Source organism: Schistosoma haematobium, chromosome 2 (assembly GCF_000699445.3).
Source record: "Schistosoma haematobium chromosome 2, whole genome shotgun sequence".
Taxonomy (NCBI): Eukaryota; Metazoa; Platyhelminthes; class Trematoda; order Strigeidida; family Schistosomatidae; genus Schistosoma; species Schistosoma haematobium.
In genome coordinates, this window is record NC_067197.1 from 44647425 (window position 1) to 44666135 (window position 18711).

Sequence of the window (18711 nt, forward strand, 5' to 3'; positions counted from 1 at the left end):
TTCATACAAATCCCGACACACAAACACTGTGCAGTGTGAGCATTAAAGGACTCGATACCTTTGGTTTGTCAAATAAGCTTGACATATAGAAGTCCATAGGTCACGATGAGCTACATCCTAGGTTTCTAAAGGAACTAGCTAATTTCGTCGTGAACCGCCTAAGTACATGTTTTAATCTCTCCGTAACCCAGAGTCGTTTACCAAAAGACTAGAAGAACGCCATAGTAAGTCCTGTCTTCGAAACAGGTACGGAACATAAACTTGAGAATTGCTTACCCGTTAGCCTAACTAGTGTGGTTGTTGAAATTTTAGAAAAAGATTATTTGGAAAGAGCTGTCTAAGTATCTTGATGAAAACCTGATTTCTCGGAAAAGCAGCATGGTTTTAGAGTAGGTTATTCCTGTCTTACTAACTTATCAGTGACTCGTGAATTCCGGTGCGCTCTTAGAGACAAAGTTACCTATAGACGCAGCCTACAGTGACTTCAGCAAAGCCTTTGACAAAGTTCCTCATAACCGGCTGTCATATAAGCTAGGAAATGTCGGAATGTTAGGCAATCAATCAATGTGGATAAAAGACTTCCTAGTTGAGCACCAACAAAGAGTACAGGTGAACTCCAAGTTGTCTAGCTGGAAAACTGTGCTTAGTGGAGTGCTTCAGGGCATAGTTTGGGGGCCAATGCTACTCCTCTTGTATGTAAATGACCTTCCTCGTCTAATATCATCATCGGTCTTTCTATATATTGACAATGTCAAGATATGGAGAGCGATACGAAGTAAGAATGACAGCTTAGAACCCCAAAATCGCCTGGAGAAATTATCTGAATGGTCTCAAACCTGGCAGTTGCTGAAAAGTACTTCCAAGTGCATTGTGATGCATGTTGGTCATCAAGGTACAGATACATAAGTGCTGAATAACATTGAGCTGCTTGTTGTACGGGCACACGATGACTTACGAGTCATCGTGAGCCAAGACCTAAAGACTACTGCAAACTGCCGTGCAACAGCCAACAAAGGTTATAAAACCTTATGGTCAATACGTAGGGCTTTTACTCGTGTCCACGCTGAAACGTTTTTTACTTTGTGTGCAGTGTTCGTACGTCCTAAACTTGAGTACTGTATACAAGCGGCTAGCCCCTGCTTAAAAAGACAGTAACATTTTGGAAAACGTTCAGAGAACAGCAACTAAGCTGATTCCCGGAATAGTGCAGCTCCCGTATGATGCTTGACTGGCCAAGCTAAAACTATTCCTGTTGTCACTTCGTAGAACTAGAGGCGACTTGATTACAGTTTTCAAATTGCTTAGTGATAAATTTGTACCTGATATGCTCTCATTTTTCTTGTCTTCCAAAACAGAGAATTTACGAGGACACTCCAAAAAAGTTCACAAGCCCAGGATAAATTACTTATCAGCGGACTATCGACTTTCCCATCGAATCATCAACGACTGGAATTCATTAACTCAGCACGTGGTTAAGGCTCCATCCGTCGACTCTTTCAAAAGAAAGTTGGATCAACTGAGAGACCACCATTGCCAGGACTAACACAGGCCATCAAGCCTCCTGTCCTTTTCAAAATGAATCTGAAGCTGATTTACATCTGTTCACCATTTCTCACGTAGAGTAGTAATTAGTAATATTCCCTGTCAGAACACGTTACATCAGCACTGTCGATGATACATTCAAAGAGACGCTGAATCTTTGAAGTATTTCATATCATGAGGAATAATATGACTCGATTGCACTTACTACAGATGTCTGAAATTATTGTATATTGGACATTGCTTATTGGTCGTCGTGACTTCCAAGGTCGGACAAGTTATGAATTGTTTTGATAACGAAGGTGCAATTGAGAAAATTAAAGGTACATAACAAATTTTCCAGGACACTCGATTGTTTTTCATTTCTATACGTGTCTTTTTTAGGCTTTGGATGCCCCTATGAGTTAATTACCCCTATTGTCGACGAACGCATATGACCATGTACTTGAGTACGTTCGTTTATGTACATAAAACCGAAACTGATTAGAACTAGAAATCATAAGATAGTCTGGATATTGCTTTTCCCTTCAGTGCTAAACTGTTCAGTACTCCTTCCACTGTCTATAGACCGTAGTGAATACAAATAGGTATCTCTATCAGACGGAATTTTCCTCAAGATTCGATGGATTGGGGAAAGAATAATAAGTCACTTGTACATAGAAAGCAAACTTCAAGAGTCTGCAAAAAAACGCTTCACTCAAACTTCAGGCAACAACCAGACAGAGTATAGTTGCCTGAAAAATTAAAGCAAGCTAATAAACACATGTTTATTTAGAGCTTCGTAACACAGGACATCGAGTCATACATTCTCTGGTATCTAAATCAAATTCCAGCGAGTGAAAATAATCACGATGTCACAAAATGATTTGTTCCAGAAGGAACGATGAATAAATACATAGATTGAGGATTTTTCTTACCAATCATTCGTTGTATCCTAATGTCCCCCGAATAATATCGCGGTTTTGTGTGTTGCTTATCCAATTTACTCTTGATTGTCATGATTTATTGCTTTTTGCTCACTGTTGTTGGCTGTTCCTTAAGAAAAGAAGGCTAGAATACTTTCATCTGATTTTAATTTCGAATCTTGTTAGCTTATCCAATCTGTTTCGTATTAGTCCTATGTAAGAAGCTGTATTCATCTAGTGAAGTGAGAGAACCACTCGTTGAGGGTTTCGATCGCAGATTCGTCGAAAAGTAATTAAAACTCAGTTTCTGGCTAATGGACTGATTTTACGAGTTTTCGAAGATTTGTGTTGTAGTTGTCAAACAAAATGAGAATATAATAAAACGAGTGTGTAATTAAACTAATTGCGATTGTAATCATGTCAACTTGGCGGTTTACCAGGTGTTATAAGCAACTCACTATGGATTAGTACTAAAAAGACGATCAGTCATTTACGTACATCGTTCTACAGCATAACGCTTTTTCGATTGTAGCAGTTCTAGCGGAAACAAAAACGCCGTATGCATTTGGCTCATGTCAGGAACGATCTCTCTATCCAGAAGCTATACCTTATCATCGTCTTGGTATAACACTGGCACCAATAAATGGGAATGGATTTGTTGGACCGACAACCTATGACATTGAAGTGAATTTAATAAGTTGAGAATGTTTTAATTGAGTTTGTTATAGACTTCAATGGCTAACAAGTTCAACAAGAAGATTATCAGTACTCGTGGGTATATATTAGGAGCTAGAACAGCGCGTAGAATGAATAATCACTTATGTGTAAGTATTGAATTCACAAAATATTATACATACTTGCGAATGGAGTATCATTGTTTTAATCTTTTAGCTTTGTACTTTACTATATTACTAAGGTTTTCTACTCACAATGACTTGAAAAACGAGTTATACACGACTCATGCAAAGTTAGTCTGGAAGCATTATTATCATGGTGCTATTTTGTAATAAGCTTTCTCCGAGGATTAGGAATGCCTTGATGTGGTTCTATGTCAGGAACGAAAATTTGACAGTAAGTCTGAAAATATATTGGCCATCAATGTTTGGATCAAAACTTCATTATCATTACTAGATGTGATAACTAATTAGACGAGGCTGACTTATTGGTACGATACAAATCCACACTCTGAGATAACTTATTTGTAAAAAATTTGAAATGCAATACCACCACAATTATCCTGTCAACTTTCTCGAAATGTGTAAAGATAGTGTGATCTTATCACAAGAGAGTGATGATTATCAAAGAACTTCAATGCTATTCAAGTATTATTCCTTTGAAAGACTTATATCTTAAAATGTTGACGACATTTTACTTTATTTGGATGATGCTAGTAAATTCAAAATAATCGTTTTTATTTGTTTGCTTGGCTTATTGAAACACATCATATCACGTTTGAAAACCCCATGGCACCTATTAATGACCTTTAAGAGAGGGAGAAACAATTGCTGCACATAATATTTTACGGCTAGTTAGTATTGTTCCTTTGCCCAGTGTTTCGAATACAGACTTCGAACAAGTTGACAGGAGGTTCAAACTCCAACTCACTTTTGTTCAAGGGATGGAATAAAGTAAATAACTCCTAAAACCTATATTCTAGGGCTATCACTCACCAAGTGAACTTCATATTTGATTATTAAAATTCAATAACATACAGTTGCAAAGTAATAGCTCACAGGAAATAAAATGGAACTGGATTAATGTAGATGGCATGATTACCACTATAGAATTATAAACAGCATGAAAATACACACATCATTCAACAGATCCTGTCATAAAAGACTTAGAGAAACATGTTATAACCTAATCGTTTTTAAAACGAGGGGGTTGCTACCTTTTTTCTGATATTTTGGTTCAACTGATGTTTGGAACAGAACTATTAAAGATTAGAATGAGACTGGTCATTGAAGAAGCAATACATTATAAACAATTCAGAAAATGCATCCAAAAGTAAAGTTTAACGCTGATGATGTCACAGGTATTCAGTGTTTGACAACGCTTCTACCAGTAACACCTTCTAATATATTTCGTTCCCACCAAGAGAAATCAAAAGACAGAGTCGAGGAGACCGGAAGAGTATATTTGGCGATGACCAATATATCGGAATTCTCTGATCTAATCTGGCTAGCGATTGCGGTTGATGTTGAGCACGGCGTTACCACACGTGATCTGGTGCGGATGCCTGACCGAGCGCCTTCAGCTAGATGAGTCCACTAAAACATATGGTCAGCATCCAATGTCGAAAACTTAGTGCTATTTATTTTGGGGATTTATTTACCGCTACAGATCACTCCCCCTAGTGGGGCAGTGACGACCCTAAGACGTGGCCAGCCAGAAGTTTAAACCCAACGAGTTTGTCGTTGGTAAACAGTCTTCTGATAGCTTACTAAATTTAGCAGCGTCTGGTCGTCTTTCCTTACTATATGGGACGGAGGTACAACATAGTAAAAAAAGAAAATGTACAATGCAAATTTCGGATCCTCATAAACGTCATCGTTCTTTTCCAGCCGTCCTGGAAAAGAAAAAAGAAAATGTAAGTGCATGTCGAAATACACTCGTATGTGCGTAAAAACACAATGTCGGCGGAAAAAATGGAAAATAAACTCATGAACACGTAATAGCATTAAAAAATTGTTTTTTTGTTTTGTTTTTTTTAAATAGAAATAAAAATATATAAGCATATTAAAATTGTTTTTTTTTTAAAAATAATATAAAATGTCGAGAAGTGCCTTACGTGCAATAGTCGTTTAAATGTTCTGGAAATCTCACCCTTCTTCCAGAACGCGTCGTTTTAAGTTTGTTTTCGGATACTGTCGAAGTATCATCGTGTGTGTTGGTTGTCGGATGAGGTATTGTAAGTGTCGGAGTCGTGTCGTTCGATTGTACCGAAGGAAAATCGACGTGGATAGGATTTCCTTCTAAATACGCTGCTTTTAAGCGATCGATGCTGATGCTATCGTTTGTTCCGTTCTTATCGACTATATAGTACTTAGATTCACGTTGAAGAACTTTGAAGGGTCCTTCGTATGCTGATTCGAATGGTCGTCGATGCGAGTCTCGACGAACGAAAACGTGTGTACTATATCGTAAGTCAGGTTGAACGAAAACATCAGTTGATTGAGGTCGAGTGGAAGCAGGTTTAACTGAACGCATTGCGTTTGTAAGCCTGTTCGTGTAGGAGGTTAGATCCATGTTCATTGAAGAGGATGAAGGATCCACGAATTCTCCTGGAAGTCGAAGTGTCGTTCCATAAACGAGTTGAGCCGCAGTGTATCCAATGTCAGCTTTCACTGCATTGCGGATACCTAGTAAGACGAGTGGAAGAGCGTCGGTCCACTGTGAAACGTTTGCTGCTGATAGCGAAGCTTTCAGTTGTCGGTGAAAACGTTCTACCAACCCGTTTGCTTGTGGATGGTAGGCGGTCGTTCGGAAGCGAGTGATTCCTAAAAGTGTGGTCAGACGACGGAAAAGATCGGATTCAAACTGACGTCCGCGGTCTGTAGTGATGGTTGAAGGGCAGCCAAAGTTTGCTACCCATCGTTCGACGAAGGTGCGAGCCACTGTTTCAGCAGTGATGTCCTTGATAGGTACTGCTTCTGGCCATCGAGTGAAACGGTCTACGCAGGTTAAGAGATAAGAGTATCCATTTGAACCTGGTAAAGGTCCTACCAAATCCAGATGGACATGGTCGAAACGAGCATCGGGAGTTTTAAACGAGCCTAAGGGACATTTATTGTGTCTGATAACCTTAGATTTTTGGCAGCTTACACAGGAGCGTGCCCACTCCCTCACGTCTTTATTCATGCCAGGCCAGCAAAATCGTTCTGCTATAAGCTTGATGGTTGCACGAACACCTGGATGAGAAAGTTTGTGCAATGTGTTGAAGACATTGCGTCGATAATGTTTCGGCACGATTGGGCGATCCCTACCTGTAGATGTGTCACAAAGTAAGGTTTCTTTACCTGTTCCCATCTGTTTGATGCGTAGTTTAAGTGTTGTGGACGATAACTCGTGCTGAAGATCAGTGTCTTCTTTTTGAAGCTCGGCGAGTTTAAGAAGGTCGATTCCTTGGAAACTGTTCAAGGAAGTTATGCGAGATAAGGCGTCTGCAACTACATTGTTTGCTCCAGAAATATGTTGAATATCTGAAGTAAACTGCGAAATGTAGTCCAGTTGTCGAGACTCACGGGGAGAGTACTTGTCAGAAGGAGAGCTTAACGAGAAAGTGAGCGGTTTATGGTCCGTGAAAAGAGTGAATTCACGACCTTCGATGTAGTGTTGGAAATGCCGTACAGCACAATACATAGCTAGGAGTTCCCTACCGAATGTGCTGTACCTCGATTCGGTGTCTAGCAACCTTCTAGAGAAAAATGCCAAGGGTTGCCAGGAGTTGTTAACCCATTGTTGTAAGACTCCTCCGATTGCTGAGTCGGATGCGTCTACTGCGATGCTAATGGGTGCTTCGGTGTCCTGATGTGCGAGCATTGTTGCTTTAGCAATCAGTTCCTTAACTGTGGAGAATGCTTTTCGTGCGGTGTCGTCCAAATTAATGGATTTCGCATTTCCACGAAGTTGGTCGGTCAGAGGTTTCATAAGTGATGCGCATTTGGGTATGAAACGTCTATAGAAACTTACGAGGCCGTTGAACGTGCGTAATTGCTTGACGGTGGTCGGTTCTGGGTAATCCAGAATGGCCGCCACTTTGGTCCTAAGAGGTCGAATGCCTTGAGCATCGATAGTGTGTCCCAGAAAGTCTAACGAGTCGGTTCCGAATTGGCATTTCTGAACGTTTACAGTAATGCCATGTTTTTGTAATCGTTCGAAAACAAGATCCAGATGCTTGAGATGTGTTTCTCTGTCCGGACTTGCGATTAGACAGTCATCAACATACGCGTGTACGAAGTTTAGACCTCGAAAAACGTCGTCTATGAATCTTTGGAATGTTTGAGCAGCATTCCTTAGACCGAAAGGCATTCGCAAAAATTCATAGAGTCCGAAAGGAGTTATGATAGCTGTTTTCGGTATGTCGTCAGTAGCCATAGGGATTTGGTTATACGCTTTAACCAAGTCGATTTTCGAAAAGACAGTTGTACCTTTCAAGGTAGCTGTCAAATCGTGAATGTGAGGCAACGGGTAACGATCGGGAATGGTTTTCGCGTTCAATCGCCGATAGTCACCAGTTGGTCGCCAATCGTTGTTGTCCTTTTTAGGGACCATGTGCAACGGAGATGCATATGGGCTACTTGACGGTCGTATGATTCCTAAGTCCATCATGTGATCGAATTCGTTTTTCGCTAACCTTAGCTTTTCGGGAGCTAGTCGTCGTGCTTTAGAGAATACAGGTGGTCCTGTAGTCGTGATGTGATGTGTAACATTGCTGGTTATACACGGTAATCTCGGTTGCGTTTGTTGTATCCCAGGGTACTTATCGAGTAGTGGTTGATAGAGTGGGTCTATCATATGTTTAACTGTGACTGGGGATACTCTACAATCAGTAAAAGAAGTTACGCAAACGGACAAATTAGTGTTCCCGTCTACTAGCCTCCGTTTGCGCGTATCGATGATCAGATTGTGGTGTTGTAGAAGGTCCATACCAATGATTGGTATAGAAACATCTGCAACAACGAAAATCCAGTGTATGGGTTTGCGTAAACCCACGTTAAGGTAAACGTACCTTTTGCCATACGTAGCGATCGGTTTTCCGTTTGCCGCCTGTAAGTTTAGGGTCGATTCGTGAAGCCGGTCGTTAGGATTTGCTGGGAGAACGCTAACTTCTGCGCCAGTGTCGACGAGGTAGCGAACTCTCGTTGTCACATCTGTGACGAATAACAGACGGCTTTGTTCGCCGGCTACGGTTGCCGTTAACGCGTGCCGGCCTGGAAGTTTCCCGAAATGTTTTTCGAATCAGTCGGTTTCGTGTTGGGAAAATTGCAGGGTTTTCTGCAATTTCTGGAAAACTTTCCATACTGGTTATGATACCAGCACCAGTCGGGGTTATCTGTCTCTCGTGGTCTAGAGACAGATCGCTTACGAGAAATGCTTCTACGTGGTGTGCGCGATCTCTTACGGTCGGTACGAAGACTAAGATAACGCGTGAGTGTGTGACATAAGTCGGTTATATCATTCTGAGTCGTGTGAGGCTTTTCTTTGACTGAAAATACCTCGGTAGTAGAAGGTTTCGTAATTTCTAGAATGCGGTCGGCAGATGCAGCTAGCTCGTCTAATCCGTTGTTCTGGAACGAGACCAGAACTGCTTGCACCTGTTGGGGAAGTTTTGACAAGAAGAGTTGTTTGAATAGACCTTCGTCGAAAGTTCTTAGGCCTATAACCTCTCTCATCCGTTGCAACATGTCTGTCGCAGAACCGTGTTGCAGGTCGATGTTATTGAAGAGTTGATCTAACCTTTGTCGATCGGTTAGATCTCCTCGTTTAAGAATCGAGCGTTTTAAGATTTCGTAAGGATCGGAAACATCACTAGTAAACATACTAGGTGTTACGTACCTGTTGAATTCGCGCGGTAGTGCCTTGACTACTTATATCTTAAAATGTTGACGACATTTTACTTTATTTGGATGATGCTAGTAAATTCAAAATAATCGTTTTTATTTGTTTGCTTGGCTTATTGAAACACATCATATCACGTTTGAAAACCCCATGGCACCTATTAATGACCTTTAAGAGAGGGAGAAACAATTGCTGCACATAATATTTTACGGCTAGTTAGTATTGTTCCTTTGCCCAGTGTTTCGAATACAGACTTCGAACAAGTTGACAGGAGGTTCAAACTCCAACTCACTTTTGTTCAAGGGATGGAATAAAGTAAATAACTCCTAAAACCTATATTCTAGGGCTATCACTCACCAAGTGAACTTCATATTTGATTATTAAAATTCAATAACATACAGTTGCAAAGTAATAGCTCACAGGAAATAAAATGGAACTGGATTAATGTAGATGGCATGATTACCACTATAGAATTATAAACAGCATGAAAATACACACATCATTCAACAGATCCTGTCATAAAAGACTTAGAGAAACATGTTATAACCTAATCGTTTTTAAAACGAGGGGTTGCTACCTTTTCTGATATTTTGGTTCAACTGATGTTTGGAACAGAACTATTAAAGATTAGAATGAGACTGGTCATTGAAGAAGCAATACATTATAAACAATTCAGAAAATGCATCCAAAAGTAAAGTTTAACGCTGATGATGTCACAGGTATTCAGTGTTTGACAACGCTTCTACCAGTAACACCTTCTAATATATTTCGTTCCCACCAAGAGAAATCAAAAGACAGAGTCGAGGAGACCGGAAGAGTATATTTGGCGATGACCAATATATCGGAATTCTCTGATCTAATCTGGCTAGCGATTGCGGTTGATGTTGAGCACGGCGTTACCACACGTGATCTGGTGCGGATGCCTGACCGAGCGCCTTCAGCTAGATGAGTCCACTAAAACATATGGTCAGCATCCAATGTCGAAAACTTAGTGCTATTTATTTTGGGGATTTATTTACCGCTACAGATCACTCCCCCTAGTGGGGCAGTGACGACCCTAAGACGTGGCCAGCCAGAAGTTTAAACCCAACGAGTTTGTCGTTGGTAAACAGTCTTCTGATAGCTTACTAAATTTAGCAGCGTCTGGTCGTCTTTCCTTACTATATGGGACGGAGGTACAACATAGTAAAAAAAGAAAATGTACAATGAAAATTTCGGATCCTCATAAACGTCATCGTTCTTTTCCAGCCGTCCTGGAAAAGAAAAAAGAAAATGTAAGTGCATGTCGAAATACACTCGTATGTGCGTAAAAACACAATGTCGGCGGAAAAAATGGAAAATAAACTCATGAACACGTAATAGCATTAAAAAAATTGTTTTTTTGTTTTGTTTTTTTTAAATAGAAATAAAAATATATAAGCATATTAAAATTGTTTTTTTTTTAAAAATAATATAAAATGTCGAGAAGTGCCTTACGTGCAATAGTCGTTTAAATGTTCTGGAAATCTCACCCTTCTTCCAGAACGCGTCGTTTTAAGTTTGTTTTCGGATACTGTCGAAGTATCATCGTGTGTGTTGGTTGTCGGATGAGGTATTGTAAGTGTCGGAGTCGTGTCGTTCGATTGTACCGAAGGAAAATCGACGTGGATAGGATTTCCTTCTAAATACGCTGCTTTTAAGCGATCGATGCTGATGCTATCGTTTGTTCCGTTCTTATCGACTATATAGTACTTAGATTCACGTTGAAGAACTTTGAAGGGTCCTTCGTATGCTGATTCGAATGGTCGTCGATGCGAGTCTCGACGAACGAAAACGTGTGTACTATATCGTAAGTCAGGTTGAACGAAAACATCAGTTGATTGAGGTCGAGTGGAAGCAGGTTTAACTGAACGCATTGCGTTTGTAAGCCTGTTCGTGTAGGAGGTTAGATCCATGTTCATTGAAGAGGATGAAGGATCCACGAATTCTCCTGGAAGTCGAAGTGTCGTTCCATAAACGAGTTGAGCCGCAGTGTATCCAATGTCAGCTTTCACTGCATTGCGGATACCTAGTAAGACGAGTGGAAGAGCGTCGGTCCACTGTGAAACGTTTGCTGCTGATAGCGAAGCTTTCAGTTGTCGGTGAAAACGTTCTACCAACCCGTTTGCTTGTGGATGGTAGGCGGTCGTTCGGAAGCGAGTGATTCCTAAAAGTGTGGTCAGACGACGGAAAAGATCGGATTCAAACTGACGTCCGCGGTCTGTAGTGATGGTTGAAGGGCAGCCAAAGTTTGCTACCCATCGTTCGACGAAGGTGCGAGCCACTGTTTCAGCAGTGATGTCCTTGATAGGTACTGCTTCTGGCCATCGAGTGAAACGGTCTACGCAGGTTAAGAGATAAGAGTATCCATTTGAACCTGGTAAAGGTCCTACCAAATCCAGATGGACATGGTCGAAACGAGCATCGGGAGTTTTAAACGAGCCTAAGGGACATTTATTGTGTCTGATAACCTTAGATTTTTGGCAGCTTACACAGGAGCGTGCCCACTCCCTCACGTCTTTATTCATGCCAGGCCAGCAAAATCGTTCTGCTATAAGCTTGATGGTTGCACGAACACCTGGATGAGAAAGTTTGTGCAATGTGTTGAAGACATTGCGTCGATAATGTTTCGGCACGATTGGGCGATCCCTACCTGTAGATGTGTCACAAAGTAAGGTTTCTTTACCTGTTCCCATCTGTTTGATGCGTAGTTTAAGTGTTGTGGACGATAACTCGTGCTGAAGATCAGTGTCTTCTTTTTGAAGCTCGGCGAGTTTAAGAAGGTCGATTCCTTGGAAACTGTTCAAGGAAGTTATGCGAGATAAGGCGTCTGCAACTACATTGTTTGCTCCAGAAATATGTTGAATATCTGAAGTAAACTGCGAAATGTAGTCCAGTTGTCGAGACTCACGGGGAGAGTACTTGTCAGAAGGAGAGCTTAACGAGAAAGTGAGCGGTTTATGGTCCGTGAAAAGAGTGAATTCACGACCTTCGATGTAGTGTTGGAAATGCCGTACAGCACAATACATAGCTAGGAGTTCCCTACCGAATGTGCTGTACCTCGATTCGGTGTCTAGCAACCTTCTAGAGAAAAATGCCAAGGGTTGCCAGGAGTTGTTAACCCATTGTTGTAAGACTCCTCCGATTGCTGAGTCGGATGCGTCTACTGCGATGCTAATGGGTGCTTCGGTGTCCTGATGTGCGAGCATTGTTGCTTTAGCAATCAGTTCCTTAACTGTGGAGAATGCTTTTCGTGCGGTGTCGTCCAAATTAATGGATTTCGCATTTCCACGAAGTTGGTCGGTCAGAGGTTTCATAAGTGATGCGCATTTGGGTATGAAACGTCTATAGAAACTTACGAGGCCGTTGAACGTGCGTAATTGCTTGACGGTGGTCGGTTCTGGGTAATCCAGAATGGCCGCCACTTTGGTCCTAAGAGGTCGAATGCCTTGAGCATCGATAGTGTGTCCCAGAAAGTCTAACGAGTCGGTTCCGAATTGGCATTTCTGAACGTTTACAGTAATGCCATGTTTTTGTAATCGTTCGAAAACAAGATCCAGATGCTTGAGATGTGTTTCTCTGTCCGGACTTGCGATTAGACAGTCATCAACATACGCGTGTACGAAGTTTAGACCTCGAAAAACGTCGTCTATGAATCTTTGGAATGTTTGAGCAGCATTCCTTAGACCGAAAGGCATTCGCAAAAATTCATAGAGTCCGAAAGGAGTTATGATAGCTGTTTTCGGTATGTCGTCAGTAGCCATAGGGATTTGGTTATACGCTTTAACCAAGTCGATTTTCGAAAAGACAGTTGTACCTTTCAAGGTAGCTGTCAAATCGTGAATGTGAGGCAACGGGTAACGATCGGGAATGGTTTTCGCGTTCAATCGCCGATAGTCACCAGTTGGTCGCCAATCGTTGTTGTCCTTTTTAGGGACCATGTGCAACGGAGATGCATATGGGCTACTTGACGGTCGTATGATTCCTAAGTCCATCATGTGATCGAATTCGTTTTTCGCTAACCTTAGCTTTTCGGGAGCTAGTCGTCGTGCTTTAGAGAATACAGGTGGTCCTGTAGTCGTGATGTGATGTGTAACATTGCTGGTTACACACGGTAATCTCGGTTGCGTTTGTTGTATCCCAGGGTACTTATCGAGTAGTGGTTGATAGAGTGGGTCTATCATATGTTTAACTGTGACTGGGGATACTCTACAATCAGTAAAAGAAGTTACGCAAACGGACAAATTAGTGTTCCCGTCTACTAGCCTCCGTTTGCGCGTATCGATGATCAGATTGTGGTGTTGTAGAAGGTCCATACCAATGATTGGTATAGAAACATCTGCAACAACGAAAATCCAGTGTATGGGTTTGCGTAAACCCACGTTAAGGTAAACGTACCTTTTGCCATACGTAGCGATCGGTTTTCCGTTTGCCGCCTGTAAGTTTAGGGTCGATTCGTGAAGCCGGTCGTTAGGATTTGCTGGGAGAACGCTAACTTCTGCGCCAGTGTCGACGAGGTAGCGAACTCTCGTTGTCACATCTGTGACGAATAACAGACGGCTTTGTTCGCCGGCTACGGTTGCCGTTAACGCGTGCCGGCCTGGAAGTTTCCCGAAATGTTTTTCGAATCAGTCGGTTTCGTGTTGGGAAAATTGCAGGGTTTTCTGCAATTTCTGGAAAACTTTCCATACTGGTTATGATACCAGCACCAGTCGGGGTTATCTGTCTCTCGTGGTCTAGAGACAGATCGCTTACGAGAAATGCTTCTACGTGGTGTGCGCGATCTCTTACGGTCGGTACGAAGACTAAGATAACGCGTGAGTGTGTGACATAAGTCGGTTATATCATTCTGAGTCGTGTGAGGCTTTTCTTTGACTGAAAATACCTCGGTAGTAGAAGGTTTCGTAATTTCTAGAATGCGGTCGGCAGATGCAGCTAGCTCGTCTAATCCGTTGTTCTGGAACGAGACCAGAACTGCTTGCACCTGTTGGGGAAGTTTTGACAAGAAGAGTTGTTTGAATAGACCTTCGTCGAAAGTTCTTAGGCCTATAACCTCTCTCATCCGTTGCAACATGTCTGTCGCAGAACCGTGTTGCAGGTCGATGTTATTGAAGAGTTGATCTAACCTTTGTCGATCGGTTAGATCTCCTCGTTTAAGAATCGAGCGTTTTAAGATTTCGTAAGGATCGGAAACATCACTAGTAAACATACTAGGTGTTACGTACCTGTTGAATTCGCGCGGTAGTGCCTTGACTACTGCGAGGAATTGTGCACGTGTGTCGATCACGCCGTGCTCGGAGAAGTCGGCTTCTGCGTAGCGAAACCAGGCTTCGATGTTGTCGGGCCAGAAAGGCATCAGTTGAAACGAAGGTGGGGACAAAGTCTTAAGCTTGAGTACTGTAGGTGTCTGTTCAGTCATGATGAAGTATGAAGTACGATAATGAACGAGGGGAAAATATACATATATCCAAGAAAAAACACGAAAAAAAAATCACAATGTTTAAAAAAAAAATAAAAAATAAGGCAATGATATGTAAAAATCCCAAAAAGGAACAGACTCACAGTTGCAATTAGGTGTACCAGATCACGTCGGGTTCACCAATGATGATGTCACAGGTATTCAGTGTTTGACAACGCTTCTACCAGTAACACCTTCTAATATATTTCGTTCCCACCAAGAGAAATCAAAAGACAGAGTCGAGGAGACCGGAAGAGTATATTTGGCGATGACCAATATATCGGAATTCTCTGATCTAATCTGGCTAGCGATTGCGGTTGATGTTGAGCACGGCGTTACCACACGTGATCTGGTGCGGATGCCTGACCGAGCGCCTTCAGCTAGGTGAGTCCACTAAAACATATGGTCAGCATCCAATGTCGAAAACTTAGTGCTATTTATTTTGGGGATTTATTTACCGCTACAACGCAATCAGACCAGAAGAAATAACCGAACGGATATTGAAATGTATTCGTATCGTTTCGATATGACATTTACACTGAACCTTGTAAATATGTATTCCCAGAAAAACTGATTGTTGTATTTGTTTATCACTTTCACTATCTTTCATTATCACCCCCATTAGTAAATTATCAATATGAGATTACGTCAAAATGACAACAGTTAGTATTTATCCCGAACATCGAAAATACTCTTGAAAAAACTTTCAAACTTTACAATAAAGTGTACTACATGACAATGAAGTGCCACTTGGTCTCATTTTAGATAATCAGATTTTGTCAGAGGTTACCAATCGTCGCAAGTAATTGTCAAGTCATTGAGATGTTATTCTTAAATGAAGTTAAGGCTGTTGACAAAACCTTTTTCTAATACTTTTATGATAACCCTGTAACATACATTATGAATATCTTGTTTAGTAATTTGAACTACTCAAAGCTCTGTTTTTCAATTTGTTAATCCAAGAGCTATATGATGAATGATGCTTTTATAATAACTATACTTTTATCTATGGTAAAGTGTTTATAAACGTGTTTCCTATTTATTTTGTTTTTGATTCTAGAATTCAGATTTTCCAGATCCAGGAGCTTATCAAGATTTTGTGAACAAATCTTTGTCGGTCAAACCAAATAAAATACCATTTAATCAGTCCACACGTAGAACAGATAAATCACTAATCGGTGCATCAACTGTTGGGTAAATAAAAAAATCGTTTTGCTCCTATGAATAGGTTTTCATTGATCTATGGATACTTGAAACTAAGACATGATCAAAATAACATAATGCTAACCCATACTACTTTATAGTTCATAGTATGCATAGAAGTTTGCATGTTTCGACATGCGAGGTTGGTCAAATATGAATGAAGAGTTGTATTAGCTAAATAAGGTGATACCGTTTAACGGAGCTATTTCGTCCTAGTATATGGTGACTCCAAGGACGGTAGAACATAGGACCTTCATGTCCCACCTCAAACATCTAATCGTTCTATTATTGAGACCATATTTAAAAGTCATAACACTAACAATCAAGGAACGATTCGTTTATTGATGTGTACATTCGTTTCTCTATTGACGGATTCATTGTCTTAGAGAAAATAATTGTGCAAAATGTACAATTACACAGTCACAATATGAGCAACACTAGTATATTTACAACATTACTTGAGAAGATTCTTCAATTAATTCTCATTGTTGATTGATTAAAAATGGATTAGGCATTGTACTCCAACATAATGCTCCATTCTATGTTCTGCTAATTGACATATTCCATGTGACCAATCTGTTCAGTTGACAAAAGTTAACACTTACATTTTTTGGATTTAACCACTTGTATGCAACGAATAAAATCATTCAACAAAGTGCTATACTGCCCTGTTTTCATAACGATTTACTTAGTTTTCTGTGAATAGTTAAGATGAGATCTGTCATCAGAATGATCGTCTATAGTACACTTAGACTCAGTTACTAATATTTAGTTTTTAAAACATCTTAATGGACGAAACATGTTAGTTATCACAATTAATTGATCACTGTGTGGTGATCAATGTCATGCGTCTCTAGTCCTTATTAATGCAGATCGAATGCTATCGATCATGTTGCAATGTGGCCACCAGTCTAGGTGACTCGACCCGGGTTTCCTGTCGACTACCTCCAACTACCATCTAATCTCAACATGTTAGTTATTGTTCACTTCTTCATTAATCACTTAGCCAGTGCACTATTGTGAGTGATATAACCAAAAATAACAGAATAACAGTCATGATAACAATCCTACTATCATTAGATATCCAGATTGTCTCAAGCATTTATGTCTCTAGTATATTGGATTTGATACAACAGATAGATATGATTATAGGCAATCTGTCGGTATGTGATAAAATAGTACTGTGTTGTGCTACTTATATCAACATAAGTAGTATATATAACGCTGATCAAGAATAGAATATACGGCAGCAGAAGATCAAGCAGGAAAGAACAGGAACAGAAAGTCATTGAAATGGTAGTGAAGGAACAGTGATTTCTGGGGCAATTGATTGACATTTTGTAGATGAAGTATTTACTGTATAATTCTCAGATTTTATTAAGTGATTCTGTAATCTGTGTTTTCAAACACATTTGATTGTCCCCCACTTGTGTCTTCTCATTGACTACAGTACTAAGGTTAAGAAACATAAGCACTATACATTTATCTTCCATAGACAGTATTTTTATTTTTGGTGGAAAAGTTAAAATTTAGTTACATAATTAATGAGTAATGTTATTTGTTGCTATGACAACAAAGTGAATATTTCTTATTCAGCTTATGTTCTCAATGTCCTTTCACCTCCTACCCCCACCGCCTGCGGCAATCATGTGCACTTTTTCTATACCTTATACTACATTCAGAATTCTGCATTCATGAATCAATCAATATTGTTCAAGTGTAATCGGCTTTTGTTTTTCTTTTTGTTCTTCTTTTTTGTTTGTTTGTTTCTACCTGGCAACAATGTTCACTTGTTATTTGTTACATGAAATTGACCAAAAATAAAAGTGTTGGTACCTATAATGTAACTAAACAATTAGGTCAACATATACAATGGCAAATGGATACCATGTTACATCCTGTGAATCTGCCTAAAATTCAATACAATAGTACAATATTAATGAATACAGATAAAGTAAGTTAGTTATGATCATGTACATGATCACGATCATCATGATCATGATTGTGATCCTTATCATTAACAAACTATTTTTTTTTCTACTTTTTAGCTTAATACAACGACTGAATGTAAACGATTTCAAAGAAAATTAGCATATTTAAAATTATATTATAATTAAATGGAATGATTCAAACAATTAGCTACCATTTGAATGACGAAGGAGAAGAAGAAGTAAAAGGAAACTAGTAAATGTCATTCTGTACAGCTATTCTGTATAACTATGGTGTTACCAAGAATAAAGTTAACAAAAAATATATATATTAAACGTTTTATCTCTGTCACTGCCATCAGCAACCTGGATAATGCGTCGGACATTCTCTTTCTGTTCCCTCAATTTGATAAACAATAACCCTGCTGTTAGAATGCAGTGAGGTGAACTTCCCTGACAGTGGTTGTATATGTGTGTACATAGGCGAGCATTTTGAAAGAGAAGGTAGACACCGCCCACTCTCGACTGTACTAGGGTTTTTGTGGTGCAAGGTCAAAATTACACATGTTTGTAAATTAGACAATGTTTTGTGTGAACAAAATAATATCGAAGTTTTAGTTCTGTCACCACCACCATCCTCACCAACCCGATTACTGCTCAGGATAATCACATTTCGTCCTCACATTTTCGTAAATAACACCCCTAATGCTAGAAGGCAGTGGGGTGGACTTCCCTGACAGTAACTGTTCATGTGTGTATATGAGAGAGTATTTTGAAAGAGAGGTTAGACACCCCACATCCTCGACCGTATCAGGGTATTTGTGGTGCAAGGTCAAAATTACACATCTTTCTAAATTAGACAATGTTTTGTGTTAACAAAATAATATTGAATTTTTAGTTCTATCATTACGTAAATATGTTAAAATTGTATTGTTTGTAAGTAAAAATGATCATTTATTTATTTGTTCATTACAAATGGAAACCTCCTTTAACAATTGATTGATCACTGGGTGGTGATCAATGTCATGCGTGTCAAGTCCTTATTTAGTACAGATCAAATGCTATCGATCATGTTGCAATGTGGCCACCAGTCTTGGTG

General features: G+C 39.9%; 1 protein-coding gene across 2 annotated transcripts; it reads left to right on the forward strand.

Moving 5' to 3' along the window:
* Positions 1-1797: 1797 nt before the first annotated feature.
* Positions 1798-17939, forward strand: MS3_00007065 (uncharacterized protein; the record flags this gene model as incomplete). Of its 2 annotated transcripts, XM_012946032.2 has the most annotated exons (6): positions 1820-1862; positions 2977-3128; positions 3173-3268; positions 15542-15675; positions 17512-17638; positions 17733-17939. In XM_012946032.2, the coding sequence occupies 6 exons, from the start codon at positions 1820-1822 to the stop codon at positions 17799-17801; spliced, it is 621 nt and encodes a 206-aa protein (XP_012801486.2). In that variant the 3' UTR covers positions 17802-17939. The 2 variants fall into 2 exon arrangements, with proteins under 2 accessions (XP_051068537.1, XP_012801486.2); XM_051215323.1 differs by having other exon boundaries at positions 1798-1862; positions 2977-3268.
* Between the last annotated feature and the right edge of the window lie 772 nt (positions 17940-18711).